General features: G+C 40.5%; 1 protein-coding gene across 1 annotated transcript in view; it reads left to right on the top strand.

Moving 5' to 3' along the window:
• The window catches only part of GALNTL6 (polypeptide N-acetylgalactosaminyltransferase like 6), a gene marked incomplete at both ends in the record, with an annotated part of 462,129 nt that overhangs the window by 425,131 nt on the left and 17,074 nt on the right, over nt 1-19,924 (top strand). Inside the window, 2 exons of the mRNA XM_084264175.1 lie at nt 4,817-4,924; nt 16,448-16,669. Of these exons, the coding sequence (XP_084120301.1) occupies nt 4,817-4,924; nt 16,448-16,669 (330 nt within the window). The remainder of the gene's footprint in view (nt 1-4,816; nt 4,925-16,447; nt 16,670-19,924) is intronic.

The raw sequence follows: 19,924 nt of genomic DNA, 5'->3' as shown, positions 1-19,924 counted from the left end.
TTAAAATCATTCTGAAGCTGAAAGATAAACAGGAACAGCTGCTAAATGTCCTTCAAGGCAGCCTGAGATTCATTTCAATTACCCTGCACAGCGCACCTCAGGTGCAGCACAGCATTTTCAAGTTTTATATCTATCAAATACAAGCCTAACACAAACTGTTATTTCCTCCTGCTTGTTATTGCCTCAGTGTACCTGGCAGGGTTTTTTTTTCTAATTCCTTTTCTTTTCTTATTATTTTTTTTACCAATACCCTACTGCTTTAGAGGAAATGCAATATATGTCTACTTCAGCTCTCATTGTTTGGCTTAAAGTAATACTGGTCTGTATATATATATGCTTTTATATATATATATTTCTATATTTCTGGTTTCTTGCCTTTTAACTTTGTTCTGTGGCTGACCTTCATCTAAGTCGAACTGCTATGCTGTCCACTCTTCAAATGCTAGTAATTACTGTGATATCTTCAAAACACCACCTTAATTTTAAAAAAATAACAAATAGTAACTATAGGCCTGCACTTCCATTGGTGCACTGGGTTGTTGGAGATGGCTGCAGAGAGGAGGTTCCTTCTAAAGAAGGTAGAAGTGATGTAACATACAAATGAAAGGTGATTTTTTAATTTATTTTTTTTAACAATGGCATTACCCAACTTATTTTAAGACTATAGTTTTTATTACTTTTTAATATGTTTATGAACATGGTTTCCAATTAATTAGGGGACATTGGATCAAATGGGTGAGGATTTCAGGCTTTTCTTTAAGAAGCAAATTTTACAAAATGTTTTTTAAAGAAAACAATGATCATGTCTACATGGCATTGCAAGACTGCTCCAGGTGGTAATGATCTATTTTGGCATGGAAGCAGAGCATTTGTTTGGGTCTCCACTTCCAACCTACCAGTAAATTTCCTCCCTGAGAAGACTGCTCATGAGGAGATCAGGTGCTATATACACACTGCAGAAATAGTTACTGAAATACTCTTGATTCCATCGACACACGTGCTTCCATTTGCCAGAGTGATGCCCAGGAGAGCTGCCTTTATTGCCCTGCACCACGAACCTGCAAGATTTATCTTTATTTTCTGAGATGCTGGGAAGCACCTACTTGAAGCTCCTATGGCTTTATTAAATCCATGATTGGAGGTGGTGAGCAGCAGCATCCCAAGTAGCTCTCAGCTGGACCTGACCATGCAAGGGTGTCCGTGGAAATTCGGGACAAAACCAAGCACATGATCTCTCTCCCCACTTTTGGTGATTTCAAACCTTCCTTAAACATTTACACTAGAGTATTTAGGTTTGTTCTGCAGAGAGGTGTAGATCACAGAACAGTCCGGGTTGGAAGGTACCTCTAGACATCATGCAGTCCAACCCCCTGACAGAGAAGGATCACCTCAAGTAGGCTGCACAGGACAGCATCCAGGTGGGGTTTGAATGTCTCCAGAGATGGAGACTACACAACCTCTCTGGGAAGTCTTTTACAGTGCTCTGCCACCCTCATGGGAAAGAAGTTCCTTCTCATGTTTAGGAACTTCCTGTATTCAAGTTTATGCCCATTGCCTCTTGTCCTGTCACTGGGCACTGCTGAAAAAAGACTGACCCCATCCTCCTGACACCCACCCCTCAAGTATTTATAAGCATTGATAAGATTCCTCCCACAATCTCATTTTCTCTAGGTCCCAAGTCTCTCATCCTCCCTTCTGTTACAGTCCCCTCATCATCTCTGTACCCGTGTTTGTACCATCTTGACTACCTTCTTGACCTGGGAAGCCCAGCACTGCACGCAATATTCCAGATGAGGCCTCAACAGGGCAGGGCAAAGAAGCAGGAGAACCTCCCTGGACCTGCTGGCAACACTTTTCTTGATACACTCCAGGATGCTATCTCCTTTCTTGGCCATGAGGGCACACTGCTGGCTCATGGTCAACCTGTTCTCCACCAGGACTCCCAGGTCTTTTCCACAGAGCTGCTTTCTAGCAGGTCACCCTTAACCTTAACCTGTACTGCTGCATGGAGTTATTCCTCCCAAGGTGCAGGACCATACACGTGCCCTGGTTGAATCCTTGTTGATCCTTGCTACCAGGTCTCAGCTGGATGCCATGGCTAACAGATACAGGTCTGCAAAGCCAATACACAGATTGCCCACAAGAAGCAACTTTCTTTCACTTAGCAACTCAAGCCCTCACTCTAACCCCCATTTTCTCCATTGACAGTATGAGTAGCGCAGTCAGTCTCAGGGGCTGAATTCCAGCATGCCACCTTCAGGAAGGGCTTTAAGTCATGCTCAGACACCATGTTATCCCACACTGCAGTGTCTAGCCTCTTGTTGTGGTTTCACCCCGGCTGAGGGCCAAGATCCACGCAGCTGCCTGCTCCTTAAAGGAAAAGAGCAGGTTAAAGGGGGGGGGGGGGGGGGGGGAGAAGTAAGGGAAGGGAAAAAGTAAGAGGAAGGGGCAAACAACCCCAAAATCAAGAAATTAAGAGGCCCGTGGGTTGGGATAAGGATAGTTTACTAAGATAACAGAAAGATACAATGTAACAATACTAACAGGACTTCAAAGCAAAAATATATGAAGCTGTTGCTACACAATGCAGTTTCTCACCAAACCATACAACTCAGGCCATGCCACCCAGAGCCGTCCCGGAACCCGACCGTCCCCCCAGAACCGCGCGTCCCGGAGCCGCCCTCGGCCTTCCTCCCGTCAGCCCCCGATATCCTGGGCAGGACGTAACTGGCGTGGAATACTCTCTTTGGTCAGTTGGGTCACCTGTCCTGGCTTCGCCCCTCCTTTCTCATGAAGAGCTGAGAAAGTCCTTGACTGTCTGACAGCAACTAGAAACATCAGGGTGTTATCAGCACTACTCCCATTTTACTCTCAAACACAGCATTCATCTGCTGTTACAAATGAAATTAACTCCATCCTGACCAAAACCAGGACACCTCTGCATGTTCAGATTAATTAAATTTAGGGCAAAGCTCACAGCTGCGCTGCCCAACCAGGCAGATAGACCCACTGTAACACAAACAGGTAAGCGGAGCAAAAGAGGCGAAACTCTTGCCCTTTTTCACTATTGTTTTAAATGAATGGAATTAATCACTTATGCTTTCCTGTGATTTCAAAAAGCCAGTAGTTACAGCCAGCTGGTTGGCAGGACAAAAGAGAAGGAATGAGAAATGTAAGGTAAAATAGTGTAGAGATACAGGTTGTTCTCTGGAGGCTTTGTACAGAATGTCAAGTATTTATGGTCATATCATGTTTTCCAATACCTTTTTGTTAAGGGTCTGGTCACTGTTGGTTTTGTTTAGAACATGTCAACTTTGGGATTAATCTCTTTCTGTATGGGAAGTCTTGGTGAAACTCTCAGCTGTCTTATGTTCTGCCCTGTTTTAACCTCAGTCACAAACTTCTTTCACATCATTTCGTTCGAGAGTGCATCAAATACAGATAAAATCCCTTTGTATATGTAATGCATGGGTCTAAATTCTCATCCAGATTCATGGAGATGTTTCATGAAGCATCTTTATGTATGTTCATATAAAGAGACAGAACACACGTAAGGGACAAGCCCTCTCTCTTGCTCAGTTTTGATGTGGTTTTCTTTTAAATTGTGTGGGAGGGGGTTGGGGTTTCTTTTGTTTTCAGTCTAAGGGCTGAAAGCTGAGACCAGAAGTGTCCCTTAGGTGGAGTAACAACCATTCTGCTCTAAATTTGTGGGGAACAAAAACAAACATTGTTTCATAGTATCGATGTTTTCACTCTAATTTTAAAGTCTTGCCATGTGGTTAGCTTTAGGATACTGAAAAAGTTCTGCTTGAGGGATTTTGGGGGTGGTTTTGTTGTTGTTTTCCATTTCCCTGATTTGAAAAATCAAATGGGTTTGTTTGGGTTTTTTAATCAGAAAGTTATGAATTGTGTCAGTATGCCTCGTAAGTCATCTAACAGCTATGGTGGAGTGCATTGTCAGTGCACAGAAAATCATGCCTCAGGGTTGGCATGATTGCCATAGTTCCTCTGACACGGCACACAACCTTGCTCTCACATACACTTGGTAGAAGAACATAGTCTTTTTAGGCAAAGAATTGTGATGAATTCCTTACTTGCTGCCCATCATGATACAGCGAAGCACTTGCAGCTCCCATCAGTTCTGACTGAGTTTTCGTTGCTCGGATCTGAAGCATCGCACCTGTGTGCTCCAGGTGGCCCCTTCATTTTACTATGAAAGTATTGATGATGAAATGTAGTAGCATGATCTCTGTCAGAATCTGAATGATTCTGGGACTCATTCTTTTGTTTGCTCTGTGTCCTCTTCCCAGGTGTGGATGTGTGGAGGTGGCATGTTTGATGTTCCATGCTCTCTATAAATTTGATCAGGTCAAACCTGATTTTTGTTCCTTTTTCTTTACAAAATGAAGACCATCTTAGTATTTGAGCTCTGTATTCACTATTTATAAAAAAATACAAGCCAGGTGTTTTGGAAAAAAAAAAAAAACCACATTTTTTTTTACTTTCCGTTAATGGCTTGATGATACAACAATATCTTGCTTGTGCTGCAGGAGGGTCATTGTTAGATATTCTAAATGTATTTTATGGTTTTATTTTGAACATGCTCTGCTTTTGCACAGTATGATTCCAGGCAGGAGAGTCTGACATATTATTTAATCCCAGCTTTATCAGCATGGCGAGGAGGCCACCACTATGACTGTAGCAGGGGTCTGTACAGAAGGATGTGAAGTTTCCACGTACCCGTTACTTAAAATGCCACCTTTGCCCTGATATTTCTGGGACTCATTCTTTTGTTTGCTCTGTGTCCTCTTCCCAGGTGTGGATGTGCGGAGGTGGCATGTTTGATGTTCCATGCTCTCGAGTCGGGCATATCTACAGGAAGTACGTCCCGTATAAAGTTCCTTCTGGAACCAGCCTCGCACGGGTGAGTAATGGGGTCTTGCTGTTTTTCATTTTCATTCATCACCAGTCTCTTAATTCCCTGTGAACTAGTTTTCAGCAAACCATTAAAATGGAAAATGAATGTTTCTTTATTTTTCTGAAATGAGATGTGCAATTGCCGCAGTTATGCTGCCTTGCCGAGATAAGATTGCCAAGAATAAAATGAAGGCTTAAAAATACTGGGTTGGCTGTTTCAGCACAGAAGCACGTTTCACGCTGATTCAAAAGAACCTAGGAATAACCCATGGCTTACAGTTCCCGAATTGCACAGTGCTGTCAGTCACAGCTTTCGGAAGCAGGACCAATTTGAATGCACATTTTCTTATCAGTCAGCGGAACAGGCAGAATCTTGTGAAAGGGACGTTTTCTGAGGCAAAAGGACTGAGTAACAATGATTTGAGCAACTAATTATTGTGTAAAAACCTGGTTGTGGAATACAGCCAGCTTGGAGCCATGTGAGTGAGAATTTACAAGACCTCTAGACATTTCTCAAAGACTACTGAATGCATCCATATCCATGAGGGGCTTTTTGCTCAAGAGAAAATGTTCTGTAACTTTCTGGAGATGTTCACAGGATGTCAAAAGATAGGAGACAAAGGGCACAGATGTAGCTTCCAGGCAAATACTAGTATTTTTTCATGCTTGAGTCTAATCTTTTCTGGTTTAGAGGATTTTTTTAAATTTTTTTTTAATAAAATAACATTAATATTAAAGTCTGCATGTTGCCATAGGGTATTATTTTATGAATCATAATTTTTTCTTAATAATGAAATGTGGTATGAATACAAGAATAAATTCCCTGCTGTAAGGGGGAGATATTCTTGGTTTCAGCACCACAGGGCAAGGCTTGCTGTGGTAACTGCAGCAGAGGAAAGGGGCTGCCCTTGCTGCCTGCCTGGCAGCTGGCTAGGCAGAGAGGGATCTGCCTCACCAGGGCATCTCTGCAGACAGGAAGACATGCCAGAGAGCCATAGGGTTAGTGGCAGTGACAAGAAGTGCATGGACTAAACACGAGATGGAAATCTTCCCCCAGTATGTAGTCTCAGAGTTCCCTATCCAGATTTTTGCACTGGCTGAAATAAACAGCTTCGTTTATGGTATCACCTGCAAAAATCACACACAAGTTGAAATAAGAAGTCCAAACCTCAGTCTCTGCTTTTCTCTATTACAGCACAAAATACCGTTAGGGAATGTGCTGTCTCATGCATTACCTGTAGGAGCAAAACACAACCGTTTCTCTTTGGACAGTTAGCATCTCATGCTGTTCAGCACTTAACTAGCTTTCACAGAGCCATCAGGCAGCCACAGCCTGCAGCCTCCCTGTACTATTGATGTTAGCTTGATTTCAATAAATAAATCATGAAATATTACCAAAACCCATTCCCAGTTATAAAAATTAAATCTCTGCCCATGCACAGACTGCCCTGTATCTCGTGGGAGAAGGTCTAATGTGCTGATAAGGTGGGCCCTATTCTTCCTTTTCAGATGGTTCATCACTTTTTCTGTGTGGTGGGGGGGTCCAAAACATGGTGCTTAGGTAAATTTCTGGCATATATTTATCGCTGAAAGAAAATATGAGTCCTCAGGTTCCCAGTTTCTTTAAAGTACAATATTCTAAACCAAAACATTGCTGTTAGGATGCATTGCATCATCGAGGCTGCTGAGACCACAGGGTCTTCTGTACATTTAAGTGATTTTGGCTATCTCACTAGCTGGCCAAAGAAGGGAGTTTTGGCCCTGACCTGTCAAATTGTGGGTAACGTCAAGCCTGAAAATATTCTCTTTCTCTCATCCAAGCCAGAAAAAGGAAAAGCAAGGACATATTAACCTTCAGTGTGTCAATCCCTTCCATACAGACCACTTGTGGCTTCAAATAAACTGCCTCAAATATTGCTGTTAGCCAAAATAACACTAGGGCAGTGTGCCCAGGAGTGGCCTGGAGCTACCTTTGCATTATTTTCCCAGTATTATATCCTGCAAAGATCATAGTTGATCCATTATGAGTATTTTATCTAAAACTTATCTCTTGTTCAAGAATATAATTAATAAAACACTCAGTAATACCTGGACATATTAACCCTGCTGCCAAAAGAAATACTTTTTCACCTCTAAGTAGTTTCCACAAAGTGTTTTACCAAATCCTTTTCCATCTTCTGCTGTGTAAAGGAGGGTGCTGGAGATGCAGTTCACAAAAGAATAAGCCCTAGGGAATCCAACTGTGATTGGATAAATGATTCCAAGAGCCTCTTCATTAAAGCATGACAGATTTTCCCATCTAATCCCACAGCAGCAGCACTAGGGGTATGGAAACTGGAAGAACTAGACAACTGGATAGACAAACTGGATAGAACTAGACAAACTCAGGCATAACCCAGATCATGCCATGGGTTTCCTTTCAAGCTGTTTCAGCTTATGTTTGCCCTGAACAAATAATGCTTAAAGTGAGTACTTTACCTTTCCTTGTGATTTCACCTCTCTATATCTTTTAGCAGCAAGTTTCAGCGCAGTTTCAGCTAGCTATGTAATGCCTGACCAATCTAGATGTCTTTTTTTAAGAGCTATGACCTGGCATGAGGATCACATATGCTTTATTAGATGAGAGACTTGTGAAAAACTCTGGTCTGCCTCCCCATCCCTAAATACCTATGAGTGTACCACGAACAATAGTATGTATCATGACGTCAAATATCCATGTACTTCTTATCATATTTCTTACTTTCTTATCTGTCCCTCAAGACCTGCAAGGCCTATGCCTGTGCTTTTCTGATACATATTCCATAAACTGAAAAGCATCACCATATGAAGTGCTCTGTCAGTAAAACTGTTTGGTGGTACAGACAAAAGCAGTAGCAGATTTGTAAAACAAACTTCAACAACCAAAGGCAGATTAAAAAGCTGAATACTTTTGTCTGGAGATGTCAGAAGGTGTCGCTGCAGTCAGTGTCCAATTAACAGGTAACTGCACGTAAAGCAGATGTGTTGTGTTTTAACCCCATCCAGTAACTGAGCACCACACAGTCCCTTGCTCACGTCTCTCCTCACCAAAGGGATGGGGAGGAGAATGGAAAAAAGACCGTTTAGTAGGATAACAAAGGAAATAATAATTATACAAATGATGCACAAATGCAGTTGTCACAGTTGCTCACACAGAATGGAAAAAAACCCAACCTGATGTCCAGTCTGTTTCCAACCAGCAATCCCATCTCCCAGCTCACTTCCTCAGTTATACCTGGAGCCTGACATTTTATGGTCAGGAATGTCCCTTTACCCAGTATTAGCCAGCTGTCCTGGCTGTGCTGTCCCAGCTGCTTCTGTACCTGGTAGGGCCTGGGGAGATGAAGTATCCTTGACTTCGTGTAGGCACTACAGATACCTAGCAATGACTGAACCATGAGTGTGTTACCAACATTATTCTGACTCTAAATCCAAACCACAGCACTATACCAGCCACTATAAAGAAAATTAATTCTACCCCAGCCATAACCAGGACAAGATGTCAACACTGATTCTACATTATCATGTGGAAGCACCACATAATTACACATTCATTCCAAACCTTTCAACCTCTGCACAAAACTGCAGTGACTAATAACTAAATGTGCCTGTTTGTTGTAGGCAAAACATACATGGAGACCAATTCTCAAATCTTAACAACAGGTATTACCCTGTTAAAAACTTGTTTTGCTGGATTGTTTTAGTTGCTTTGTGGTCCTCTTTGCTGTTGCATTGTTTTAGCAATTCTAGCTAAGATTTTCTTTTAGGCAGTTACCTGTGAAATAAGATTTTTAAATCTCATTAGCAATTTTTTGTAGGTGTATCCTAGCTTATTATTTAATTTATTTAGTTTACTATTTGGTGGATTTTTTCTATTTGTGATGCTGTCAAAGCCATAACAGATTTATCAATTCCATAGGATATGCAGAGATGAACTTGGAATTTCAAACTATATCTACAGACTTTTTTTTCATTTGCAGGTGTTTTACACAGCATTTTAGCACTAACTACAGAACATTAGAGCATTAGGCCTTTCTGAAGGGAAGGGCAATCCCACTGAAGATCAAGTCTGGATGCTAACGCAGCAGCAGTCGTGAATCCTAACCTTAAGTTGAATTCCTCCCTGCACGCTAGGACATGGGATCCCAGAGCACAGTGATCCTCTGACCCAGCAGGCACAAGCACGATGACATTTGCCTCATTATACAGTGTCACTGGATTGGAACTTGCACGAGTCTGGGGTTGGGAATTCAGCTGATAAAGGTGGGTTCAGATTCCCACCTGAACCATTCGCTCAGCCTTTTGATGTGGGATCTTTCAAAAACAATTCCAGTAGCTTTGCCATCTGGTGCGGTCACCACGTTACATCTTCTACAGAGCTGCCTTTAACATTACAACTTTTTTCTTTTTCTTTTTTTTCCTAGCTGCTAACAATGTTTGGGGTTTTCTGAAAGCGGCCCATGAACATTTTCTTTTCAGTTTCCAGACAAGTTAAAGAACCGAGAAGAAATGTTTAGGTAATGGCTATGTTTTGTCATGGCAGGAGCCTAGTGGCGAGCTGTTAAGGGAACACTGCTGGCACTTCTGCAATCACCTCTTTAGCACAAGACTGTAGCACAAATCAGTTGTGATTCAGAAGTCACAGTAAGCAGCCAAAACATCAGCTCAGAATAAGCAAATTATTTAGGAATCAAGCCAGAATCACCCTCCTGCAACAGCATGGCTGCAATATAAGATAACAATGATGATTATTACACAATGCAGCTTTCAAGTGTCCTTTCTTTTTTTAACAGGCTTATAAATTCATCATTAAAATTAATTAAAACCAGATCTCAAACAGGGGACTTACGAAAGGAAAACTTTAATATCTTATAATCCTTGAATGCAAGAAAGTCAGTGTAATTTCTTTAAAAGTTAACTTTTAATATTTTCTCCAATATGAATAGAAGTTTTGCTTTTAGGATTACAAATGCAAAGGTGCAGTCAGCTGAACTATCTAAAAGGAACACAAAGAAGATGGAGACATAGATGGTTCTGGACAACAACGACACCAAAGTAGTGGTAGCTGCTTTCCAGTTACATAGCTAAAGAAATGTATTTGGAAACAAACACTTCCCCACCCCCGAATTCCCTTCCAGGCTTAGCTGGATATTGTGGAATTTCAGTTCTAGGTATTGTCAGGCTACCAGCTGAGAATAAATAGTCTTTTGCTTCTCTGCCAGCTGCGCTAACTCTCACAAGAGTTATTTATATACACCACCAGCTTTGTCACCTAGTTAGCATACTGCCTTCCATGGATGCAAACCAGCACTGGAATGAAACTCAAGTTTTAAACACAGTTGAATGTAAATAACCAAAATAAGGTACCCAAGATGGGGTAAGACTGACAAACACTAGCACTGCCTGAGTTAAAAAGGAGTTAGGCAAGAAGGGGAAAGGGATGAAATCCCCCATTTAGACTTAACTAGTGTGTGCAGCTTAGCTATCGAGACCTGAACATGACAAAGCTGTAATTAGTGTCTAGGAAATGGTTTATCATATCTTCACTGCAGAAATACACAGAAATGGGAAAGGCTTGTGTCCTGACACTGGTGGGAGGACACTTTGTTCTCCTCCTTTGTGATGATTGATTGTGACATTATGCTACCCATATTCCAGAGGAACATACAGTATAGTTGTCTTGGCTGGATGGATCCCAATGCACTTTTTAAATATGTTTTACGTAAAACAAACTCTATGTTATTTTCAGCCAAATGAAATACAGCTGCTTCCAGAAGTAAGCAGAGCACCCATTTTAAAATAGTAATAACACTGTGCTTTACAAAACAAACAGTAAAAAACATTTAAGGTGGGAAGATGATGTAAGTGGAGTGAAAACAACCACACTGGAATTTTATTAGGAAGGAAGAAAAGATTCCTATGTCAGTTGTGGCAGAAACTGTTGTTTTATTTTTAGCAAATAAACAGTCGTGTCCCCTCCTATATTTCACAACTGAAATAGAGTCGGGCCTTAGACGTGCTGTGGTGATTCATATTTGATTGGTGTAATTGAAAGTGAATTTTGATGAGAAAAATTACTATCATGACAAATAAGACTACACCAGATGGTGACATCCAGCGTCCTGGAAAATATTCAGATTAAAGTAGGACAACAGGAACTCTTAACAGGATCCAAATGTTCCTGTAGTTGTTTAATATTGACAAAAGTAAAGTCTCTGGATTGCAGTCATGGTGAACAGTGAGGTAGGCACAAAAGCAGAGTAAACAGGTTCTGCAGGTGATATTAAACAAATAGTGAAACCATTGTGCTGCTTTAGAGCCACCAGATAACAAAAATCATAGAGTCAGAGAATGCTTTGAGTTGGAAGGGACCTCAAAGATCACTTAGTTCCAACCCCCTGCCAAGGGCAAGGGCACCCTCCACTAGCCCAGGTTGCCCAAAGCCCCATCCAGCCTGGCCCTGAGCACTGCCAGGGAGGGGACAGCCACAGCTTCTCTGGGCAACCTGTGCCAGGGCCTCACCACCCTCACAATAAAGCATTTCTTCCATATATCTAGTCTAACCCTGCACTCTTTCAGCTTGAAGCCATTACTCCTTGTCCTATCACTACACTCCCTGACAAATAACCCCTCTCCCACTTTCCTGTAGGGCTCCTTTCCCTATTGATAGGCTGCAATTAGGTCTCCCCGGAGCCTTCTCTTCTCCGGGCTGAACAAGCCCAGCTCTCTCAGCCTGTTCTCATGGAACATATCGAGAAACTAAAAACAGATACGCCACTTTTATATTAGTTTAGCTGATGTATCATGAGTGCCCATTGGACCAGGCTGGGACTGTGCCTGCTCACCATCTCTGACAGCACACAGTCATGTAACTGTCACCAATGCTGTCATGGCAAGACTGCGAGCCAGCTATGGGTATGAAATGTGGAACTACCCCTCTCGTATGCGGGGCCGATCTAGTTAAAACTTACTTAGAGGCAATATTTATGAACCTGTCCTTTGAGCTGTCCCTGCCTTACTCCACTTTTCCATTCTCATGGCCAGTGTCTGCTTTCTTCTCACAGGGTTTATTTGAGTAATATCATGTCTCTTGAAAATGACAGATGATCTTGCACACTTAAAAAGAAGGGACAGTCATTTGATCAGTGATGCATCTTCTCCATTCATTGAAGAAAGTGAAAGGGACAAAACTGTGCATGAAAAATTTCTTTTTTTCAAGTGGTGAAGTCCTCATTTATCTCTCTCTTTCTTCAGTCAAGTTGATTTAAACCTTTTTATTGAAGTCTAGGTATCATTGACATTGTAACTTGCTGTCTTGTAGACTGTTGCTGAGTGAAAATACAAAACAAAGTCACAGTCTTAAATCCGCAAGTTCATATAAACTTAAAGAAAACTTGTCCAAACGCAAACCCAACAGTAAACAATTTACCAGAGAGTAAGATTTGTACCAGTGACACCAAATTTAATTATATCAAGAATGTGTACATGGGTGAGTGATGAAAGCAGATGAGTCAGTCTTACTGTGGTCGCCATCACTTTTGTATGCATCTCACAGCTTCCTGGTGACAGCTGTCACAACCTTACATATAGAAATACGCATGTACTGAAATATCGTTGGGCCTTATTTATTCTCTTAAAGAATTTTTTCACTGAAAATGACAAGAGAGAGAACAAATTATCATTGGTCTGTCAAGGATAGGTCCTGAGAAACTCCTCAGATATGCATCTAGAGTCCCTGTGACTTCTTTACATTGTGCGTCAGTTCATTTAACTGTTTAATATTAAATTGGTCTTCATTTAATTGCTCCTGTTTAATTTTTTTCACATTTTTTCTATTGAAAGACCAGCTTAACATTTGTTACCTTCCAAAGGATTTGACAAACAAGCTAAGCTACAGCAGTCTTCAGCTGTAGAAACATTTTCCTTTCCACGAGCATTTAGATGAGGTGTTCAGATTAAGGTAAAGGAAGCCAAACAAATGTAATCTATCACAAAGATATCTCAAAACTGTTCCTTCTTATTGATAAAGCTATTTGATGCCATTTGAGAAAATGGCATTTAAAAGAGAGGGTTTATTTAGAAGGTTATGCAAAGAGTAATGGAGACAGAAATGAAGATTCAAATCTTACTCTATTTTGCTTGTTCCAAATTCTTTGTAGATTAGCTTCACTAAGAGACTGCTTAAAGGATGCTGTAAGGATGTTCACAAAATGCCACCTAATCTGGTGGGCTCTTAAACTCCTTTGACCTGTAAATTCTGCAGCAGTATATACACCCACATGGTAAAGTCATAACAAGGCTGAACTGCTCAGCACTGGTTTCACAGCTAGACTGCATCAAGATTTGGTAGCCATTTGTATCCATCCCCACTGGTGAGGCTTAACGAGTTGGAATGCTCAGATTGTGTCTAGCCTTGTTGAAGTCTCAGGCAAGGTGGAAACAGCCATCCTCCTTTCTCTACCACGTCAGACATTCAACCAATTGTGGTAAGGGCAATTCTAGGAGACCCATAAAGGACTTGGAATCACATCCTTACCTTATAGTAAGTCACTTGACGTGTAGGCTTTAAGAAGCTCAGAGATGAGCGCTCTTAGTCTGGTTGTAGTCCTCTACCTTTCTGTTGTAATAAAGTGAGTAAAGGACCAGCTCATAGACATAGTTTGCACAGAAGAGTTATGTTCGTAAGAGGTTCTTCACATAGGGCAACTTGTCATGATGTTAGACAGCCACAGAGCTGGGATCGTAACTTACCAAGCTCAATGATCTCGGCCAGCCAGAACTTTTGCTCCAGGAACATTCTGGGTTAACATGTTCCAAACAGGAATGTAAAGGATGTTTGCCTTTATTGTGTAAGGTGGCACCAGGTTAGCTTTCAGGACAGCAGCTCTACCTGACTGCATGCAATTCAAGTGTGGATCTTAACTGCAATTTGAAGTTTTAATGCTAGTCTGGGCACGTTTATGTTAAAAGGAAGTGTGGTGATTACTGGGTTTGCATAGCGATAATAAAGATAAGTAATTTGTGCTAACTAAAGTCAACAAAGCTCTTTAACACTCAAGTGTTTGGAAGCTGAGTGCTTGCTTCCTGTTAAATGGCAACTTCAGAGCAAGCTTCCCACTACTGGGAGACAGAGAGCTCTTTGCAGTCATGTTCATAAACAGCCTGGAGATTTAGAGCTAGCAAATGAAGAGCTTATATTTTTAAAGAAAGAACCTATTGAAATGCAGAGGGCTGCCTCATAAGAGTTCAACTTATGACAGCAATGTATAAACATCTTAAGGATAATATATAGGTTCATTATAGGATCTGGCAAGATTTGGAAGGATTTTTAGCCTATGATAAAGACAATGGTCTTGGAAGAACTGGGAACAAAGTTTTAAATAGATTGTCTGAAGTGCCTTACCTGGTACTTGGGGTATGGTGGGAGGAACTGTAAGAGGTTTTTTTAGTGCAACATTTTGGTGGGTTTAAACAACACACACAAAGCAGAGATAAAGGACTCACTGGAAAACAAAGAAGTTTTGAAATTTCTTACTGTACTTTTACTGTATGGTTGCTTTTACAGTATGTTTTTGAAATATAAAAATAGCATTATCCGATCAAGTGATCACAAAAAATAGTTTAAACTGCATTTGCATTGTAGTAAATGAGACATTCGGCATTACAATGGAAGATATGCTAGACAGATCACAGCTTTTGTCATGATTTTGGGTTCTCAGTTTAATGTGCTTAATCATATTTTGACCTCATCTACAATGTCTCATCACACATTGGTTTTAATTGTTGGGAAATTTCTGCATTGCAGTGTGTCTGCCAGAAAGGTGGGATTGTCGTGTAGATGTTGTTTTTTGATTTGTTCTCAATTTCTTTGTCCCACCAACCTCCTGTATTCTTGAACTCTAATTTCTTGTAGAGTAATTTGTGTTTTCATGAAATTGCAATGGAAGTCAACCTTATGTGGGGCATGAAACATTTTCTTAGTAGGGATACAAGCATTGTGATTTCTTACACTGTTTTAATTTTACTTGCTTTATCCCTGCAGGTTTTAACGTGTTTGCTTCAAAGACAGAAATCAGATAGGAACTTATCCTGTAGTGTCAGCTAAAAGTACTTTGTTTGTTCTGTATCTTGCTGTCTTTGTATTCAGATAAGCCTTATTAGTTCAGAGACATTCGGTTTGCATGGATTAATAAAATTCTGGGATGGAATGTTCAAATGAATCTTGAAAGCAAATCGGAGTGCGAATCAGGCTTACTTAGATGCAGGGAATGTTCTGAGAAGAAACATTACCTTATGTTGATGATAATCAGATGTATATTGTCCTCCAGTTTATTACAGAGCAAATCTCAGCATTTTGCAGTTAGTGTTCTATAAAAAGAATATTACAAAACTTGATGATCTTGTTTTTACAAACAAAGCAATAAGTGTCTCAATGTCATCCGGTGACATGTTGCTTTATTGGTAGGATAAGAGGTTATTGGGCAGCTGCAGAAATACAGAATAGACTAAGTCTGTACTCCATTATGACATCTGCATATAAATTTGTAGGGATTGAGTGGCAGGAGGAGTTTTACAAACAAAAACACGGGAAAATTTTCCCCCACACTGTTTACACTCCACAACATTAATCAACAATAAAATAACTCTCTTCAGTCTTGTTTATCCAGGATTTTTCCTTAAAAGTTTTTTTAAAAAAATTTTATCATTTGAATCAGCTGATTTAATTATAATGTAAGTGAATTCTTACACAACAGAACAGGTAATTCTGTTTTCTGTTAAAATGCCGAAAAAAATTAACATCATCAGACATAAGCCAGAACTGAGACTCTGTCTATAGGATGAGTGCAGGAACACACAAATTGCCACACATATCCCATGAGCCACTTTGCGTCAGGTCAGCCCCACATCAGGATTACATGCTGTGTTTTTGCACAGACAGTAACTGTCGTGGTCCAAAACCAGCTGTGAGACAGGGCAGAGCAAGCTCACGACTGCTTGCCCCCACACCTATGCATTTAAGAGCTGACCTTAAAATTTAGGTAGGAATTCCTAGGTGACTAAGCATTACGATGACAGCTGAAAATTCAAATGCCTTTCAGATGCAAAGTGAAATACATCAGAAGGAATAGTTTGAACCATTCGTGCACGTTAGTAGGTTCTGAACTAACAGGGAAAAACATAGGTACCAACAAGAGCAGCTGAAAGAAAACTTCTATTCAACATCCATTTTTAATCAAAAAACTCATGTGAAGATGCATAAAGAATATGAAGGAATGTAAGACATTCAATAGACAGAAGACCATATCTTACAAAGTCAGCTGGAAAGCAGAGCGCTTAATACTCTGTAGCATTTGCTCGACACTGCAATGAGGATAGTACACATTTACTGGTATTTTTCCATGTCTTAAGACTGAGAAATTTGACCAGCTAAGCTGGTTTAACTGTCCCCATTAGCAATATCATTCAGTCAAGGCATGAAGAAATTAATGATTGCTTTTTTTCTGCTGCACAGAACCTGAAGCGTGTGGCAGAAACGTGGATGGATGAGTTTGCAGAGTACATTTACCAGAGACGGCCTGAGTACAGACATCTCTCAACTGGTGATATCTCAGCCCAGAAGGAACTTCGCAAGCACCTTAAATGTAAAGATTTCAAGTGGTTCATGGCCGCAGTGGCTTGGGATGTCCCTAAATATTACCCTCCTGTGGAGCCTCCACCTGCTGCCTGGGGAGAGGTGAGGAATACACAAATTAGATCAAATTTAAATGAGTCTAACATTTTGTCTTACAGGAAATTAAAATGATGACAGATTTAGTGCCTATGATAAGTAGTGTTGTTAAGGGAGCTCACAGTGATAAGAACAATCCATGAACTGGCCATTACAATGAGAAACCTTTGTGTCTTAGAACTATTGCTGTCCCTTTTTATAATTCATTGCAATTTTGTGTGTACAGGCCACCAGATGCATGCACAACAAGGACAAGAACGCAGAAAAGAGTATGTATGGATGTCATGGGGTGATTTTAGATGCTGAGAATCTCATTAGCAAAAGGGAGGTCTGAAGTCAACACTTTTTTTTTGCATATCCCTTTATGCATCTTCTCTGCTTCTTGCAACTACAGCTGCACGTGTGTGGAGTTGGGTTTGGTCTGTTGTGCTCACACCTTCAAGTGTGACAAATGGAGCAAAAAGACTGTTCTTGCTCAACTTTTTTGTGGGTGCTGTCATGACCGAGTACCAGTAGGAGACAAACACAGCTTCTCATTTTGGGGAGGAGAGGCTGGACACACACACGCACAGACACACACACACGCACACAGAGCCCCCAAAGAGAAGCCAATATCTGAGCATTGCTTCAGGGCAGGGTGAGACAGCAAACAGCCTGCTGCAACTCTCCACCCATGATCAAAGATGTTGTGCATTCAAACCTCTTTGAAGAGCAGAGCCATAGTGCACTTTGTTTTGACAGTTTGGTTTGTGTAGAAGAAATGAAAACACAAAGAGTGCAGGGACACAAAATTACTCCCATAGGTATGCTGAAAATTTCAGTGGCCTTTTACCCCTAGAGACTACAGCAGATTCACTTCATGGAATGACATGGAGAGGGCTTTGTCCTCTTAATACATTAATATTTCTGAAGAAGGCTTTTGTCTTTCAGTGTATTGCACTACCTTTTTTTAAAACATAGGAATATATGTACTGTGGGTTCTGGCCTCCTCTGATTTTGCTGGAGATGTTCATCCTCCATGTGTCTTACTGTTTGTTACCTCTTGGCAGTAATGAATTATGTTGTTGTTAATGTTTTTTATGTCTTCGATACTGCTGCCCACTTTTTGTGGGATTGAAGTATACCAAGGGGTAATGAGTTTATCAGTAGAATTCAGGCAGGATTGAGGTGCTGTGACAGCTACCGTGATCTTTCTTCCTCATATTCTACATGTATAAATGTGAATCCTTGAGGACTGTGACTGTGAGATGTATAATTTCCCTGTCCAGCTGGACAATCGTTAACTCATTCAGAGGGCCTAAGTCAAAAAGATCGTGATTCAAGAATTCACTCTTTTTGCAGCAATATTAAATATGCTTTTTGCATAAAAACAAGACTTTTTAAAAGTAAATCAAAGATCATGACTTTGGCATCAAATCTATACCTTAAAAGCACTTACTGAGTTCTTAGGAAGGAAGCAAAGACCAAAGGCTTTCTGTTTCCTCTAAAGTGTACTTCCTCTAAAATAACAAGAAGAAAAGTTTTGGCCCTACTGCTCTGTTTTTTCCTGAGACTGTCACATTCCTGTGAAGTTTTAATTAACTTGTTGGCACTTGCAAGGAACATGAACAAACTTGAACGTCAGTGGCTGTCATAATTAGAAGCTGAAAGAGAAAAACAGACTGTATTATTGCTTCGTAAGAATCAAGCAGCTCTAGAAACCTCACCGGTTATAACACACCAAAAGTCTGTGCCAAGACTGATTGTCATTTAGTATCGTCTCAGCTTCCACTTGGAAGGACTTTTTATCTGCTTGCCCATGCCAGTCTGAGAAAGAATAAACAATGAGGTACTCAGACATTTTTTGGCTCCAGTATTTTTATACCTAGCTGGTAAAAGCACATGCTGTGACAGCAGACATCTTGTAAACAGCCTCTGTGCAACTCCTCTCTTTTTCCAAACACTTTTATTTAAAATCTGATTCTTACAATTCCTCACGAAATCTGTTCATCTGCTTGTGATGGGAAAGAAGGAAATTTGAAAAACTAAAACCAATCTTCTTCGTTACACTTTGTCATGGCCTTATCTCTCCCTCCTGTTTTGTCCTTTGTAGCTGGCAAGGGTGTATGTTCCCTTGATATTCTGTTCTGCCTTGTAACACCTGAAATATGTGCCATAAAACAATATAACAGCGAATCCAGGCAGATTAAGGTTATTGGGACTGTCAGTTCTGTGTCTGGGTGAGATAGCTGTACAGTTCCCTCTCCCACCATGGAAGAAATGGAAAGTTTTCAATTAGGTTTTGTTTTTACCTTTCTGAATATATTCGAAAGCATGCTGCCATTTGAAAAGCGGTATTACCCATCCCATTCTCTTCCTAAACCAGAATAATTTATATGTAATGTATGTTTGAAATCCTGTTGAACAAAGTGAAAACTATGGCTGCATTAGGAGAGCTTTGGACACCAAACCTTTTCTTAGGAAGTACTCGTGAGTCTACAAGCTGTGATCCCACATGAATATATTCTGTGGATATTGCAGCTTCCAACAATATTTTTGAAAACACATTTTACAGTAAATCAATCATATAATGTCAGCCATCACCATTTCTTTTAGACTTCATGAGTCCTATAGTCAATATGCTACAGAAAAAAAATTATTTTAGTCAAAAGGGAAATATTTAAGCTTGGTTTGGTCTGCTACTATGTGAACTTGTTATTCAGCGATGTAATACTCAGTAAGTCGTTCAGTCATTGCAGCTGTGTTAAACTGTAGGACCTGAAAATGCTCCTTTCTCACTCCTGAATTCACGAATTTTACAGAGTTGTTTTCCTGACATGAAAACGTCATCCATAGAGTTAAATCAAGTAGCACGTTTGAAAAAGGATTAAATCCTAAGAACTCACTAACTTCTCTTTTGATTACTTTCTCTTTTTATAAGTGTCATTCTCATACCCTTAATGAGTCAATCTCAGCCCACCAAGTGCCACACGTCTGTTGTACAGCAGCAATATCACCAGCTCTTCCCCACCCTGCGCAGCTGGGCCCTTCAAATTCTGTCATCAGGATCAGTGTCACACTGAGTAAGAGAGTCCCCTGTTTCTTCGGTGAGGTCTTTGGCAGTGCTTGACTTTTAACTTCAACTTCTCTTTTTTGTGGCTCACAAAAGGATAAATACTTTAAAAACAGCTATGTGTCAGTTGACAGCAAAGGTGGCTCCGTATTTGAGCTGTAGACATTGATGGCCCTAGGGTTACCTGAGAATGTAAGCAGTGCACTAAA

The sequence above is a fragment of the Gallinula chloropus genome, assembly GCF_964237585.1.
Source record: "Gallinula chloropus genome assembly, chromosome: 4".
NCBI lineage: Eukaryota > Metazoa > Chordata > Aves > Gruiformes > Rallidae > Gallinula > Gallinula chloropus.
Note: the sequence above shows the minus strand (reverse complement) of the source record. Positions and strands in the feature narration are given on the sequence as shown.